Source organism: Neodiprion virginianus, chromosome 5 (assembly GCF_021901495.1).
Source record: "Neodiprion virginianus isolate iyNeoVirg1 chromosome 5, iyNeoVirg1.1, whole genome shotgun sequence".
Taxonomy (NCBI): Eukaryota; Metazoa; Arthropoda; class Insecta; order Hymenoptera; family Diprionidae; genus Neodiprion; species Neodiprion virginianus.
This window is the reverse complement of record NC_060881.1, coordinates 8,286,039-8,300,654: the sequence shown is the minus strand read 5'-3', so window position 1 is coordinate 8,300,654 and position 14,616 is coordinate 8,286,039. Positions and strand designations below refer to the sequence as shown.

The window sequence follows — 14,616 nt, the reverse complement described above, 5'->3', positions numbered from 1 at the left end:
AGTCGAGAAATTACGAAAACGCATTCGGCAATACACTGAGCAAAATTTCATTTGTTACAGTAACTGGAAAAATTTAATAAAACAGGTATCGTTAAAATAACTGTTTGAATATTGTTGGAATTACGAAAAACGAGCTACGCCTAACCATTTTGCGCTATTGTCGATCCTTTTTTGGTAATTCCTACGCAAAATCAGTTTTTGAGATTTACTCTACTTTTTTAGTTAAATAAGGCGTCAACAAGTTACGAGAAAATATAGTAACAGTGATCGTAATGAGAAAGAATAGTAAGGGATACTACACTTTCCGGTAACAGCTAGAAAAGTAATTTTCATTTTCTAACTAGAACTATATTTTTCGATTGTGGTAAAAATGAAAATAGTTAAGGACTGAGAGGTAACCGGAACTAAAAATTTCTCTCAGTGTAAAAAGGAAACATAAACGATTCTTCTAAAATCACTTTTCATCTCGATGGGAATAAACGAGAAAATTACCGATCACCGTTCGACATCTCAGATTTATAAACACTGTTTCCAAACATTTGTTTGCTTCATTTTTCAAGTTTTTTTCTTATATTCCTGATTTCTTCACCCCTTTTTTAACAGCACGCTAATAGCTGTTAAAAAATTCAGCAAATTCAAATGATTTTGTCAGTTAAGAAATCATCATTTTTCAACTTGAGATGTACGAAATCATTCCAGCAAACGTTATAGAGAATAATTTCTAAATACGGTGTCAAAGTCCTTTTAACAAATATTGAAACATTGGATACGTTTCTCAGGAGTTACGACGAATGAACTTCGTTACTGTTATGAGATCGGAGTAATTAATTCATCTCGCTGAAAAATCTATAAAACTTTAAACCTGCTAATTTTTGTTTTTGAACGGCTTTTTGAATTTCGGACGTATGCCGTATACGTCGAATTAGTTTGAGTCGTGCAATTTGATCGAAGCCACGCTTTCCCATCGAATAATCGGCCTGTTGTATTTTTAACATTTAATCGCAAGCCTGCATCCGATGCGCCATCCTCGTGTAGGTTAAATTATAAGTATCTAACGACAAACTTGATTGCATCAGATTATCTAGATTCTTATCGATAGATTTTTTCGCTATTCTATTGCCCTAGGGACCTGAGTCTATAATTTAGCGATGGTTGAACTAACGACGTTGTTTTATGAATTTTATCTTCTTTCTTTTTCCCTCTCTTCTCTCGCACTGTAAATTATAACCACAATTTACCTGCGCCCAGGTCTTCGAACTGCCGCGCGAAGTAAAAAGATAAATGTTTTTACATCCATCTCAACTTATTTCCGAATAGCTCACGATTTTTCCTATCATCGTATATCAACTACACAAATAATTCTTATTACGAATCATTTCAGATTTGTTTTGGCCTTACAATATTTCAAGAGTGAATATGAAACTTCGGTTATTCTGCATCTTATTGCGAATAATGAGTATTCCGTATTTTTTTTTTCTTTTTTTAAACGATAAGCCTAGATGGTTCCGTTTTTGTACTCACACCCATGTGCACAATTTTCACATGATTTTCTTGCATTTAGACTTGTACTGATACGCGATAAATTCGACGAATTGTCGAATAAAAAAATTCATTACATACTATAAAGTGACAATTATCTGTAATGCAGACTAACGAAAATCTGAAGAAAATAATTCGCTGCAGAGAATTAATTTTCTGTATGTTTAAGGGCAAAATTCGCGTCCGTATGAAGCGGAGAAAAGAAATTAAAAAGAGAGAAGGACGTTAAATTAAATTTAAAAAAAAAAATGGCACTTATAGCCTTTTTTTATTCCTCTCTCCAATTATTTCCCCATCTGCGAGAGTCGAAAATCGAACGTCAAGACACTTTGCGAATTGTAGTGAAGTCGGAGCAATCTCCGGTGAAGCTACGACGTGTTGACAGTATAAAATGGACATTTATTAAACGAGTAAATAACGATAGAAAGATACGCCCTACGTAATCCGTTATGCATGTGGCAAAAGAGCCTCGAGGGTTTTGAGGATGAATGATGGAGGATATATACGGTAAGCAGATTAACTCAGAGGCCCGAGAGGCTGGACGATTAAATCCGTGGTTAAATGGAAATCCCGACTTAGGGCAAACGTCGACATTGTAAATAACGACCGGAATTATCTTCCGTGACATGGACTGCGAAACCATATCGTGGTTAATGATACGATGACGCGCCTTTATAATTACGATGTAAAATAGAGGATGTGGTTAAAACGAATGTAGGATAAATTTTCACTTCCACAACTTACGCATCAACAATAAACTTCTTATCAAATCGTGGTTTCAAATCGGAAATTGAAGTCACAATTACGAACGTGATTTCCGCTAACGCGGAAATCTGCAAACCGCAATTCCGACAACAAGTTCAAGTTCATCTGCTTTCTGTTCCAATATGTGCATACTAGGGTGGTACAGAAAAAATGATTAACGATTTTTCACCGTAGCACCCCCCAAAATGTTTGTCTAGGTTGATAGAAAGATTCTGTGAAAAAATTGAGCGTTCTACTTTATTTGAAAAATCGCGGTCATTTGATTTTTGGCATTTTTTTGAATTTTCGAAGAAACACGTCGCAGCACTTCAATTATTATTTCTTTCCTGACATTTATATTCAGCCCAAAGATCACGATCCGTAACAAAACTATACATCAATCGGTAATCTTATTCTATCCTAAATTAACAGTTCATATTAAACTATAACTATTTTATAAGATTGAATTAATATAATGAAAAAATCGTGCGTAGACTTAATATTACAAATGTCGGTCTTCTTAGCGATGTAAATTGATATATTATGACCGTTGTGAGCAACAAAAAAAAAATTTTATCCACGATTCTCCGTGAATTTAAAAAAATTTATAAAAGTGAAAAATCAGCCGAGCGCGATTTTCCACGTAACGTGGAAAGCTCATCTTTGCTAGAACTTGTCTTTTAACCTAAACAAACCTTTTGGGAAGTCCCACGGTGGAAAAAGGCTAATTATTGTTCTCTGAAACACTATAATGCTCAAATAGTACTGCGATTCTTCCTGCAACCGGTAATAACGCGTCTCAAATGCGCAAGTTGAGCCAGTTTTAGAACATGCAGGTACACGCAGGCAGTATAAAACTCTATTTTCCGCAACGTAAGCTCAGTCCGGGATATTTTTAGAGCAATGCGTTTCGTGTCAGGCTTCATCCTCGCCACTAGTTCACGGCACGTTGCATCGCGGCTTCGGTAGCTTTAAAGCCGCGTGCGTAGATGATGAATCGTGAGGGATGAGAAGCTTCGCTTCTGCTTAGAATATTCAAAACTAAACATTGTTTAGGCAGCGGTTGGCTGGCTACTTGCGGTTGTAATCTTCGCGTAGATCGTGTGCACCAATTTATTACAACAGCATTGGAATTTTCCAGACTGAGAGAAATTTTCAGTTCCGGTTACCGCTCGGTCCTTAACTATTTTCATTTTTTACCGTAACAGATTTTCAACCAATTCGAAGCGATTTGAAACGAAACATGTCCGAGCTTTTTATCTTCGATATAAGTTTTTTTCCATTTTTTTTTATTCTTACAAATCCTAATTACTATATGAGCTTCGGAATATAATAATTTAATAAATACTCAACGTACGACTATCTGGTAATAAAATCAATAAAAACCATGGATTTATGGCTCACCGACCTCCTCAAACAAGTCACGAGTTCCTGCGTGCGTGCTTATTTTTCTTTCTACACAGGGTGTGCCATCGGCTATCTAAAGACATCACTCAAAGTCAGATCAGCTATCTCGTCGAGTTTTCCTACAGGGGTCGTCATCGCAAGGCACGATAAATTTATCTGAAATATATTTTTTTTTCACCTGTTGCATTTTTGTGCACCTTTTTACTCCTCGCTTATTTTCTTTCGTACAACAGTAAGCATTGAACGCTTCGCAGGTGTGTCACTAAAACACTGCGAACAAAGGATCCCTTATCTCACTTCTTCATCTTCGCCTTATTACCTTGCACATTCTTCAGCACGTGATCGCGCATTGCGCTTTGTCAAAGCGCACCTACCTTATCATCTGAGTGATCGGAATACCGACGATTTTCTCGTTCGATAATTACTCACACACTTATCTGATTTACTACAATACCCGGTATTTCACTGCTTTACCTACTTCCTGATACGAGGCGCGGTAACGACGCTTTATTTTCTGGGATTCACCGCATTTTATGACTATCTGCACAAGAGATACTAATTTTTGAACGGGATACATGGTCGACATACAGTTTGCTCGAGTTAAATTCTTTCGCTCATTTCAAATTTCGTTTAAATAAAAATTCCCAGCTTTTTTTCTACATACATATATTTTTTCAGGAATTGAAATTGTAGCTTTTATTCTTCTCGCATCAAGGCGATGATGAAATGAAAACAGAGCAGAAAAAATGTGTTCACGATCGCAGTGATTGGAAAAATGAGAAACAGTTTCGGTTGGTTAATGAGCAAAATTACGATTTATAATTCGGCCATTGTAATCGACTGTATAAATCTTTACAATGGTCGGGAATTAGCCGATTTTTCAAATTCCCATCGATACTGTATCGACTTGTAGGTATTCGTTTTTATTCCTACAAATACAGAACAAATGTCAGTTTAAGTTGAAATTTTCAGTCGTTTGCAACAGAATTTTGTCATATATAAGAAATCTTTTCATTATTTTGCAGAATTTTATGAACCTCGTTTACGCAACCACCTAGTATCTAAATCCTTTTATTTTTGTACAAATACTTGTTTGATTTGTTATAAAATTCGGTTTCCGCTTATATCTTCAGTTATAGTTTTGTAATCACCGACAGACTAAGGCAATCTAGATATACCTAAGTAGATTTAACATTTTTGAAAGCGATTCAAGCACGAACGTTATACATAAGAGTGTGGTGAAAAAGAGAAAACAACCCTCGACAATTACTCGGGCAGCTACGTATGCGCTTCTCGTCTCACGCCTCTACGCGTTATTCAATGCCTGCAGGAAGAGTCAAACGATAAATCAGAGGGTCCAAGTCCTCCGTAGCATTTTGAGTTACAAAAGGACGGTAATCGACGGGCAAGTCGTACGCGGTAGTCTTACTAATTATACGCGTAAACCTGAGCTTTAACAAAATAAGCTGTTTCGCTTAATGATACACCTGGTTAAATTTACGAAATCGTTTGATAATAATTATGTACCTGTCGTAATTACGCGCTCTTCAAACCGTTTCGTATACGCACAATGTCTACGTTTATGGTTATGGGTGTAGAATGTGGGAAAATAATGAAGAACATTATGAAAAAATTAAGAGTGAACATACAGACGGTATACTTGTGTACATTTTTTCGTTTAAAAATGAATGGACGATACCGTATTATTTAAAATTAGGAAAAGAGGTAAGCCCGTTTGAACAATCTCCAGCAATGTTAATTGCTCCAATGATGGTGGAAACGAATAAAACAACAGCTACTGTTATTTATGAAAACGATTCTGAGCAGATTCCAATAATACACGCTCACATGTCAACAATTTAAAAAAAGGTTTATAATAATTAAAACGTTCAAAATGATTATACTCTACTGTTTTCGATCCGATTCTATCGCTTCTGAGCTTATTTTGTTCACCATGGACATAAATATATTTGTGCAAATACGGTATAATAAATATTCCTCAACAATTGCGTTTGCGTTAGAATCTGATAAGAAACATCGCATGAAAAAAACCAGAGTTTAATCATTTAGCTTGACCTAAATATGAAAATTCTCATCAATTCATTGATATCTTAGCTTGTGTTATTCGAATTTTTTCAGTTTCGTTTTTCTACCATAGATAGAAGTATTATTTCGTTCAGGCTGCACCATAAATGGCGCAAATAATACCGGTGGAGATTTTTTAATAGTACATTACGTAACAAGGGAATAAAGTCAAAGATTATTCCCGCGGGTGGGCTTATTAGGCAAATGCGGGAAATGTGATATAAAGTGCTACTTTTTTCCCTGAGATGAGGGAAAAAAATTATGAAGGAATAGTGTGCCACTTTCGTCCCGTTTTTTTAGGTAAAAAAAAGTTGACATTATGTTTGGGTCGGGAATAAAGTATTCTTTTCTTCCCTGTTTAATTTTTAACTCAAACCGTCAGCCGATTCGACCTTTAAACGTGAAGATTAAACGTAACCGGATCAATTTTTCACGTGTATTTCCAATTCGTTCAACTTCCAAGAGAATGAGAGTAAATTAGCCCTGTCCCTGCGACGTGCCCGGGGGGAAGAATCACTTCAGCTTGTAAGTGCAGCAAGGCGTGGTACTGTTGAATAGCTGTAGGCGAATTATCCCTGATTCGCGAATGCCTCGCGTGGGTTCTGCGTTTACGTGTGTTTTGCATTTACATACGTATCCGTCCGACCCTGCAGCTGACCGGCAGGCACGCAATTTCGAAATAAAGTATAAAGTATATGCCTTTATTTTATCCGCACCTTTACTTTTATGCACCTCCTTTGATATGCGGCCTGTTGCCAAAGATGTGGTTCAATCCTTGCGGATATATAGGGTTTTATGAACGTAGGTTTGAGCCAATCTCTGTTGTATACCGAGGTAATTATACACACGAGATTGCCGGAGCGTTTCGCGTCGGTGTCTTGTTTGCTATCTGTATTACACAGGGCGAGTGATAAACACTGGTATTTTCTTCCTCGCCAAGCTGATTTGCAAATTTCGTGTATAGCAAGAGACGAACGGAGGGTGCTTATTTCTCGGCGTAAATCAACACCCGGACAAAAATCGGTGGAAAAAAGAAGAAGGAAACTAAAGTGATGCAGAAAAACGCGATCTTGTTTCTTGACATGTACAAGAAACCGAGAAGAACAACGTTCCCAGTATATTTTCTTAAGGAGATAAATTATCAGCATTGTGATTAAAATTCGCAAATTATTTACGTCAAGTGTTGATTTGCATTCAATGAAATGTGATCGATCTGTGTATGGAAAGTGTTACGTCGGTTGAAAATGTAAGAAAGGAGTTAAATATTTCACTTTCATTCTTTTTCTAAATCAAGGATAAGTTTCGAAAAACAATTTTTACAAGAAAGCTATAATACATGCTTAGTACCTACACTCGGAATAATATTTCGTTGAATATTGCTTTATAATCTTATGAATACGGTTATACGGATTTTCGATATCAAGAATTTCATGTTCTTCTTTCCTGCTCCGTTATTTTCATTCTTCAATCTCGTATTTTTGTGCAGATTCATTCGAGAAATCTTTGTTAGGTTTCCGTCCCTGCGATAAGAGAAACTCGATAGTGTCGTTGAATGAGATGTAGCACCTGCTAAAATGACAGAAAAAATTTATATGCTAGATATATATCAATAAGGGTTTAATGGACTCGACGTCATTCAAAAAGAAATTAATTACAAAATCGTAAATAGAAGACGACTTTTTCTAATTGTTAGAATTTAAGTGATCTTGTCGATAAAAAAAAGTTTTAAATACGAAGAATCCAACCCGTGAAAACTTTTCAAGTATCAATGTTTATAATAATATGTATTGTAAAAATTGGAGTAGGGCAATATCTTTTTCTCTCTGTTGATATCCTTCGCGATTTCAATGCAAATTTCATCGCGTCATTACGAGTGGCGAAAAATGACTCAAAATCAAATTTTGGCGCTTATAGGTCTTTTTGACAAAGTCCAAAAAATTTCGAGATTGTCTTTGCGTGGATACAAATTCAGTAGAATTACTGTCCTGTTAAACGATGATTAATTTTTTTTTTTTTTTTTTGTACCAGCATCTTATACGACAGCATTATTTTTACAATTCGTAGTATAAACCTGTTGGATATCAATAATTGACAATTTCCTTGTAGTTGGACATAATTCGCTATTACTGATGTAGAATTTTTTGTATCTTTCGACACCCAACTGATCGATGAAATCGTTTTTGGACAACAAAAGACCGTAAGCGAGGTGAAAATAAACCACCGTTGATTATTCACCTTCTTCCTCCAGAGGTTGAACTCTGTCCGCGGTTTTCCGGGTGGCTCGTTGCTTCGCAAGTCGATTCCCAATCGAAATAACGTGCAAGTCTCGTCATATCCGGTAGCGTCACGATTAATTCCATGTTCAGGCATCGCTAATGAACATAAAAAACTTTTCTCGGCTGTTAACAATCTCCTGTTTCGAGTCCGTAAAAATATCCTCAAAAGTCGTTGAGCGACCAATCGATAGTCCAACCACTCCGAAAATTGTGCCGCCCACCAGGCAGCTTATTTCCACCAATCATTCTTCCCTCCGATCCCACGGTCGATGCAAAATCCGCAGAACCCGGGCGGTAAAGTTGCGGCAATGGCGGCGGCACATCAGGGTCTGCCGGAAGTCGGTCAGACGAGTTCGAGGATCTTGATGATCCCCTGAGAATTGGCCGCCACGACAACATTTGACATCTGCCGCCAGCATACGGCCGAGACAAACTCATTGGTCTCCTCCTCCTTGCGTTCCTGAAGTTCAAGGACACTCCTGGCTGCGTCGAACTTGTAGGAGAAGAGTTGCCGCGATAGTCCCTTGTAGTAAACATAGAGTGCGTTGTTCTCCGATCCACATGCGACGTAATCGCCATCTGTCGCCAAACCGACAAAGTTCTTCTCGTTAACGTGCCCTACCAAAGATCTGAGGCAGTGAGGACTGTTTACGTTCCACATCTTGAGCTGCGAGTCGGTACTTGCCGAAACGATGTTCTCACCGTTAATGAACTTGACGTAGGACACTGCCTTCCGGTGACCCTTGAACACGCAGAGCGGCTCCTTCATGTTCCTGAGGTCGTAATAGTGCACGCAGTGGTCCGCGGAGCCGAAGGCCAGGTGGCAGGAGCTTCGGGGGTTGAACTTTACGCAGCAGATGTTCGCCTTAGCTTCCAGAGAGGCGACAGAGTGGTCAACGTTAAGGGACCAGAGCTTTACGCGGGCGTCGTCAGAGCCAGAAGCTATCAGCCGTGTGTCAACGTCGTTGAAGTCTACGGACCAGCACCGCTTCTCGTGCTCCTGAAAGGCCTTGGTACGTTGACCAGTCTCGGCATCCCAGACGGTAACGGTACCCTCGTAGTCAGACGAAGCGAGCAACGCCTTGTGGTACGAGTTCCACGATATGCAGGATATCTTAGAGCTGGATACCATCTCGACGCAGGGATAGTGGATGTCGACCGCGTCACGAATCACGGCACCGTAGTCGAAGACCTTTATCCGCTTCGTGACCCCGGCTATCGCGAAGAAGTCGCTGTCCTTGTCGAACTCAATGCTCGAGACGATGGTCGAGCTGTTGAATATATCCGAGGAGTAGTTGAGCGTAGCGAGTTGACGCAGAGCGCTGTATCTTGAGAACTTTACCAGGTTTTCCCTGAAGACGTTCAGCCCTGAAGAGGATCCCTGGTTCGCTGCGGCCGCCGCTCTATCCCTTCCAAAGTGGAGCTCCTTCGCCTGTGAGTCGAAGTAGCACTTAACGAAGTCGTCGAAGTGCGCGTGCATCCGCTTCCTCCTCAGCGCGAGAACCGAGCCAGTCGGAGTTCGCGCTGCAACGGTAGGAAAAGCCTCGTCCCCACCGTCACTCTGCATCGCGGAGTCTATCATCCCCAACAGGCTGATCATCTCTTTTTTAATCGCCGAGACCTGAGCGGTGTCCGTTTCGCTGGATGCGTTAAGGTCCTCGACGCGAGGACATCGGCTCTGAATGTCCCTGAGAATCTTCTCGACCTCGGCCATGTCACGCTTGATCAAAGCGACCTCCTTCGTCAGCTGGTTACGCTGTTCCTCCTTTCGACGGAGAAGGTGTTTGAGAAATTCATGGAGAAGCTTGTTCTGCGAGGCGCAAGACTCCGCCTCAAGGAGCAGTTTCTTCTGCGTAAGGACCTCCAACATCACGTTCACGTCGGAGAGGCTAAGGTGAGCGCTTTCAGACGCAACAAAGTCACGCAGACCATCGTTCGACGGAATAAACGACGAGGATCCCACCTCGTCGCCGTTTATCCACGAGTCCCCGCGGCCTCGTCGCAACTCCGCGACTCCTCGTAACCGCGTTTTGTACTTGGCGATGAGCTCGTTGAGCAGGAAATTGGGAAAGATGTCCTGCTGGCCGAGGGCGAAGGTGCATTTCGGGCACCTCGAGCTCACTTCCAGCGATCGCACTATGCAGCGGTAGCAAAATGTGTGTCCGCACCGCGTTATGTGCGCCTCGTTTATCACCTCGAAGCATATCGGGCAGAGGTAGTCGCTGCTCTTGTCCTCCAGGGTGCCACCGATTCCCTGCATGACGCTAGACGCGTTGAGGGGCCGTTTCAGGGTCGCCCGGGCCCCGCTTCGGGCCCCCGACAAGTTGGGACCCTCCTCGGCCGCCATTGCGCTTTTTTTTTCTTTGTTTCTTGGCTCAGCTTTTTGTTATCTGAAATGTTTAAAGAGAGATTTTCTGTTCAGAGAGAGGAGAAGAGAGAGACAGACTTGGGGTTAAACTTTTGGGCGTATTTGCTCAATGAGGGGTCACATTTGTATTTTAATAACTTCCCGTGAGCATTTCAACGACGCAGAAGACGACGACGACGACGTCACGACGTAGTTAATTCGGCTTATAAAAATATACTACATACTCCGTACGGAATTTAAATTGGGACCTTTCCTCCGACGCGTTAGTTTATGCATTTATGTCTGTTTACCTTTCCCTCTCGGATAAGATCTTCAAATGGATGACTGCATGGGGCAATCAGACTTCAGTCTGCAGCTCTCGGCGGTTTACCTTATCACTCCGGATGGACTTGTGCCCACAATTTTTCTAAAACAGAGAAATATAAGCGCCCGATTAAGTCGAGGATGTATAATTCATTGCGCGGGGAGAGAGATTAGTCGTCGTATATGAAAAGGGCGTATCTGTGCGCCGATTGGACGCAAATGATAATTATTCTTCACATGTTCGAAAGTCACAAACGTTAGATATTCTTTTAGGTTTAGGTTTTAAAAATTTTCAAAGTTATTTAGTGAATTCATTGTTACTATCATAAACGACGTTTGGTTGGCCAGAAATCGGTACGTTTTATTCATTGAATTACGAGATAGTTAAAGATTGAGTATTTATGAAATTGTTATATTCGTAAACTAAGGAGAGCTCTTTAAAATTGAAAAATAAAAATAGAAAGTACTGGAATTATAGACAAAAGCTTAGTTTTCATAATTCGTTTCAAATCGCTTAAAACTTGTTAAAAGTCCTTTAGATTAATTCGTTCGATTTCATCCTACAATGGCTCGTTTTCCTCGGAAAACTATTTTCAATAAATTCATTGAAAACACTGTACCGATACTGATCATGATCGATAAACGACAACATTAAATTAAGTATCGAAAAAGAATATGTTGCACTGAATTTGTAAAATGCATAGACTCCTGAATAAAACAAACCGTCGTAGGGTGAAATGGAATTGATCGATTAAATTTTTAACTATTTTGAAAGTAATTTGAAATAAAATATCGATATATAATTTTATTTATCATTCCATTACTTCGTATTTTCGTATTTGTCAAGATATCTTCACAGCTCACGAATATACTGATTCGACAAATTTTCAATTTACGACTATCTCCTTATGAAATCAATGAAAGGTTCGATTTTCTGCCAACGGACCTCTTAAGAAGTCTGCATGAAAAATTTAATCCGTAACAAAAAAAAAAAAAAAACATGGAAGACATCCAGCACTTGGGTCTGATTTTTAAACACCCTGCAGATTACATGGGTTGAAGTTTTATGACTCGGACTTTGATTTGACAGGCTCTCCGAATTCCCACGGCTCTACGGCTATGCATTTCTTGTTTTTGCCGCACACTTAAGGTAACCTCGAGATATACAACGTACCAGCTACATATACGATGTAGGCATGTACGAAGGTAGCGTAATTATAGGTGCAAAAAAATTACTTTACATGCAATGAAGACGCGAAGTAAATATACGCTCAATCTTGGCATCTCGTTACAGCTATAAGCGATTTTTCAAGACGTTCCACTGCTGGTGAAGTTATTACTAAAACGAGACCACCCTCGAAGCGATATTCTTACCATTAAAATGATTCATTTTAAAAGAGTGATAAAAAAAAAGCAGGATGGAATTTTTTTGCCCATTTCGGAATTTCGCAGAATAATTGTACAATCATCCTGCGAAACGTAAAAATGAATCACACGACGAATTGTGATATTTATAAGAAGTAGAACAGTAATTTAATTTTTTATCATAAAAAATTCGCGTTCTTTCGCATGAAATTTTAAATGCCTGCTAAATAAACTTCACCTTACCAATTTCACTGAGTAAAATTGTAAATCGTGCTGCAATAATGTAGAATGAGACAATAAAAAAATGCGACAAACATTACGGAAATACGGAAATAATTTCATCGTAATCGCAACCTCTTATCCATCCTGCGGATGCGAGTATAACGATAATTGTAAGACAGCACGCGAGAAATGTTACGAAACGAAATATGCACGGATCGAAGATCGCGACAGCATAGAATCTGTCCGTAAACAAAGAATCCACAAGCCGCGATTAAATTCGCAAGAAACGTAGGTATCTACATACGTAAACACAATCGGATATATACATGTATGTATAAAAATTGGGGAAAAAGTTAATCCCCCGTAATTTCCCGTTCACGCAACTACTGTAAATTTATACGTTTGAAGTTGCGTCGTACCTTGTAGATGAGGAAGATTGGCGGAAGGTTTTGCAGGATGCCGACAAACCGGAAGGAAGAAGCGAGTAGGAAACGTGAGCAACGGCATTCCGCGATACGGGACATTCGGGGGAAACGAAAGACGGCGCCAATTTTCCGCCAGCGATCGCGACGATTTTCCTCCTTGCGATTCTTTTCGTCTTGATTTTTCCGCACCCGCAGGCAAACGGCGCGATAGACACCACGTGGTGCATCATGGTAGATGCGCAAAACTCTTCACCGAATGTTACTCCTGGAGCTAGTCGAGTGTCGTCTGGAATTATATCTACCTAGGTATGCGTATTAGCAGAAACCCGGAGAAAACTAGGGCGCAAACTCGGGACACACCCGATCACTACGAGCAGGCCTTTCACCCGACAATCGATAACCCGGAAATTTTCCCAGCTACAATTCTGACCTGGACACGGTGAGCGTCGTGCTGCGTAAAGTTTGACAGAAATTTGTGACGAAAATTGGGGGTAAAACAGAAAGTTCTCAGCATGTTCGTAGATGGAAAAAACGAAACCTGGAAATCTTAGCTGATCCCTTTAGCGAGATATTCAATTTTTTATGAATTTTTCTATTATTTTGGATATATCAAGTATAGCGCAGATGTTCAGAAGAGCATCGGGTGTTACAAATCTCGACAATTTACTGAGCGTAATAACTTTAAGCCAATTACAACGTCACGCTTCTAATTTCATGTCAGGAACAACGGTGACGATAAGAAGGATAACACAGGTCTGCGTTTTTGTTCTTTTACTTGAGAGTTAATATTCCTGAATGTAATATAAAACGACTTTCGTATGATATACACCACGTCACATTCAGCAGATTTAACTGAAACTGCGTTTAATTGGAAAATAGGTGCAAACTACAAGTTGAATGAAATAAACCTATATCTAAAGGTTTAATTACACTGCTCAGCAGTGTTTTTGTTGCGGGAAGTTGGCGCAGTTTTTCGAAATTGGCTCTAGTTACTTATTTTATCGACATTTTCATACATGACTTAAGAAAGCAATATTAAGATGAAAAATTCTACTTTTTATTTAATGTCTAAAGTTTATCAAAGAATATTACCTACCTAGCTCATCAGAGAAGATTTTTTTTTTTTTTTTTTTGCCCTGATTTTTTTCTGTGCATCTTGGTCTTCGAGGAGGTAGAATTTATAAATAAAATCAGGATTATATTAGAAACCACCCCCACCCCCTTACGATACTAAAACAACATAAAAACTAGCGCGAATCTAATATAAAGTGAACTTTCAGATTCATATTTCGCGCTAAGTTTTTACAGTTGCTTGACATTTCTTGTGCAATATTTGTATAATTAGAATCTCTCAAGTTACCGAAGAATTTACAAATAACAGTTTTGAAGCAATTCCAGGCATTTTTTATCTTCATACTAACGAAAAGTAAACATGAATTTACCAAATTACTCCTCCGAAACTGATAAAAGTATTTATTTCGGTAGAATTATTCTGAGAAAAGTATCTCTACATGTATATATAATAAATAACAAAACACGACGATGTGATACGTAAAAACTGAGTTGATATTCTGAATCAGCAGACTAAAATCTACCGGGACAATCTCTTGAAACTTGAAAATCAACCGCGCATGCGCCAAATAATTCAATCTCATTGGTCGGCGAAATCTTCCCGCAGCAATATTCTTGTCTGCGATGCAGGCGAGCCAACGTACGTAAAATGTGTACGTTCGAATGTTCAAAGAGCATAAGCATTAAGTTCCGACCGTGCTTTGAAGAATCAACTTTCCGATCCCAATAACAAATGCTTCCCGAAACCTTTCCGAGTCACCGCCTCAATTATTGGAGATTCTAACCTCGAAAATTCGTATCAATTACATCG

The 14,616-nt window shown here is 39.4% G+C and overlaps 1 protein-coding gene across 6 annotated transcripts in view; it reads right to left on the bottom strand.

The window, feature by feature from the left end:
- Nucleotides 1-7,033: 7,033 nt before the first annotated feature.
- The window catches only part of LOC124305422 (E3 ubiquitin-protein ligase COP1-like), a 61,444-nt gene continuing 53,861 nt past the window's right edge, over nucleotides 7,034-14,616 (bottom strand). For 4 of the 6 annotated variants that reach the window (XM_046764843.1, XM_046764844.1, XM_046764842.1 and 1 more), the window contains 3 exons: nucleotides 10,710-10,825; nucleotides 8,011-10,441; nucleotides 7,034-7,344 (listed from right to left, as the gene is read on the bottom strand). In XM_046764843.1, the coding sequence (XP_046620799.1) occupies nucleotides 8,395-10,398 (2,004 nt within the window). In that variant the 5' untranslated portion in view covers nucleotides 10,399-10,441; nucleotides 10,710-10,825 and the 3' untranslated portion in view covers nucleotides 7,034-7,344; nucleotides 8,011-8,394. Of the gene's footprint in view, nucleotides 7,345-8,010; nucleotides 10,442-10,709; nucleotides 10,826-12,728; nucleotides 13,029-14,616 lie in introns of those variants that run through there. The other 2 variants (XM_046764847.1, XM_046764848.1) reach the window with 2 other exon arrangements.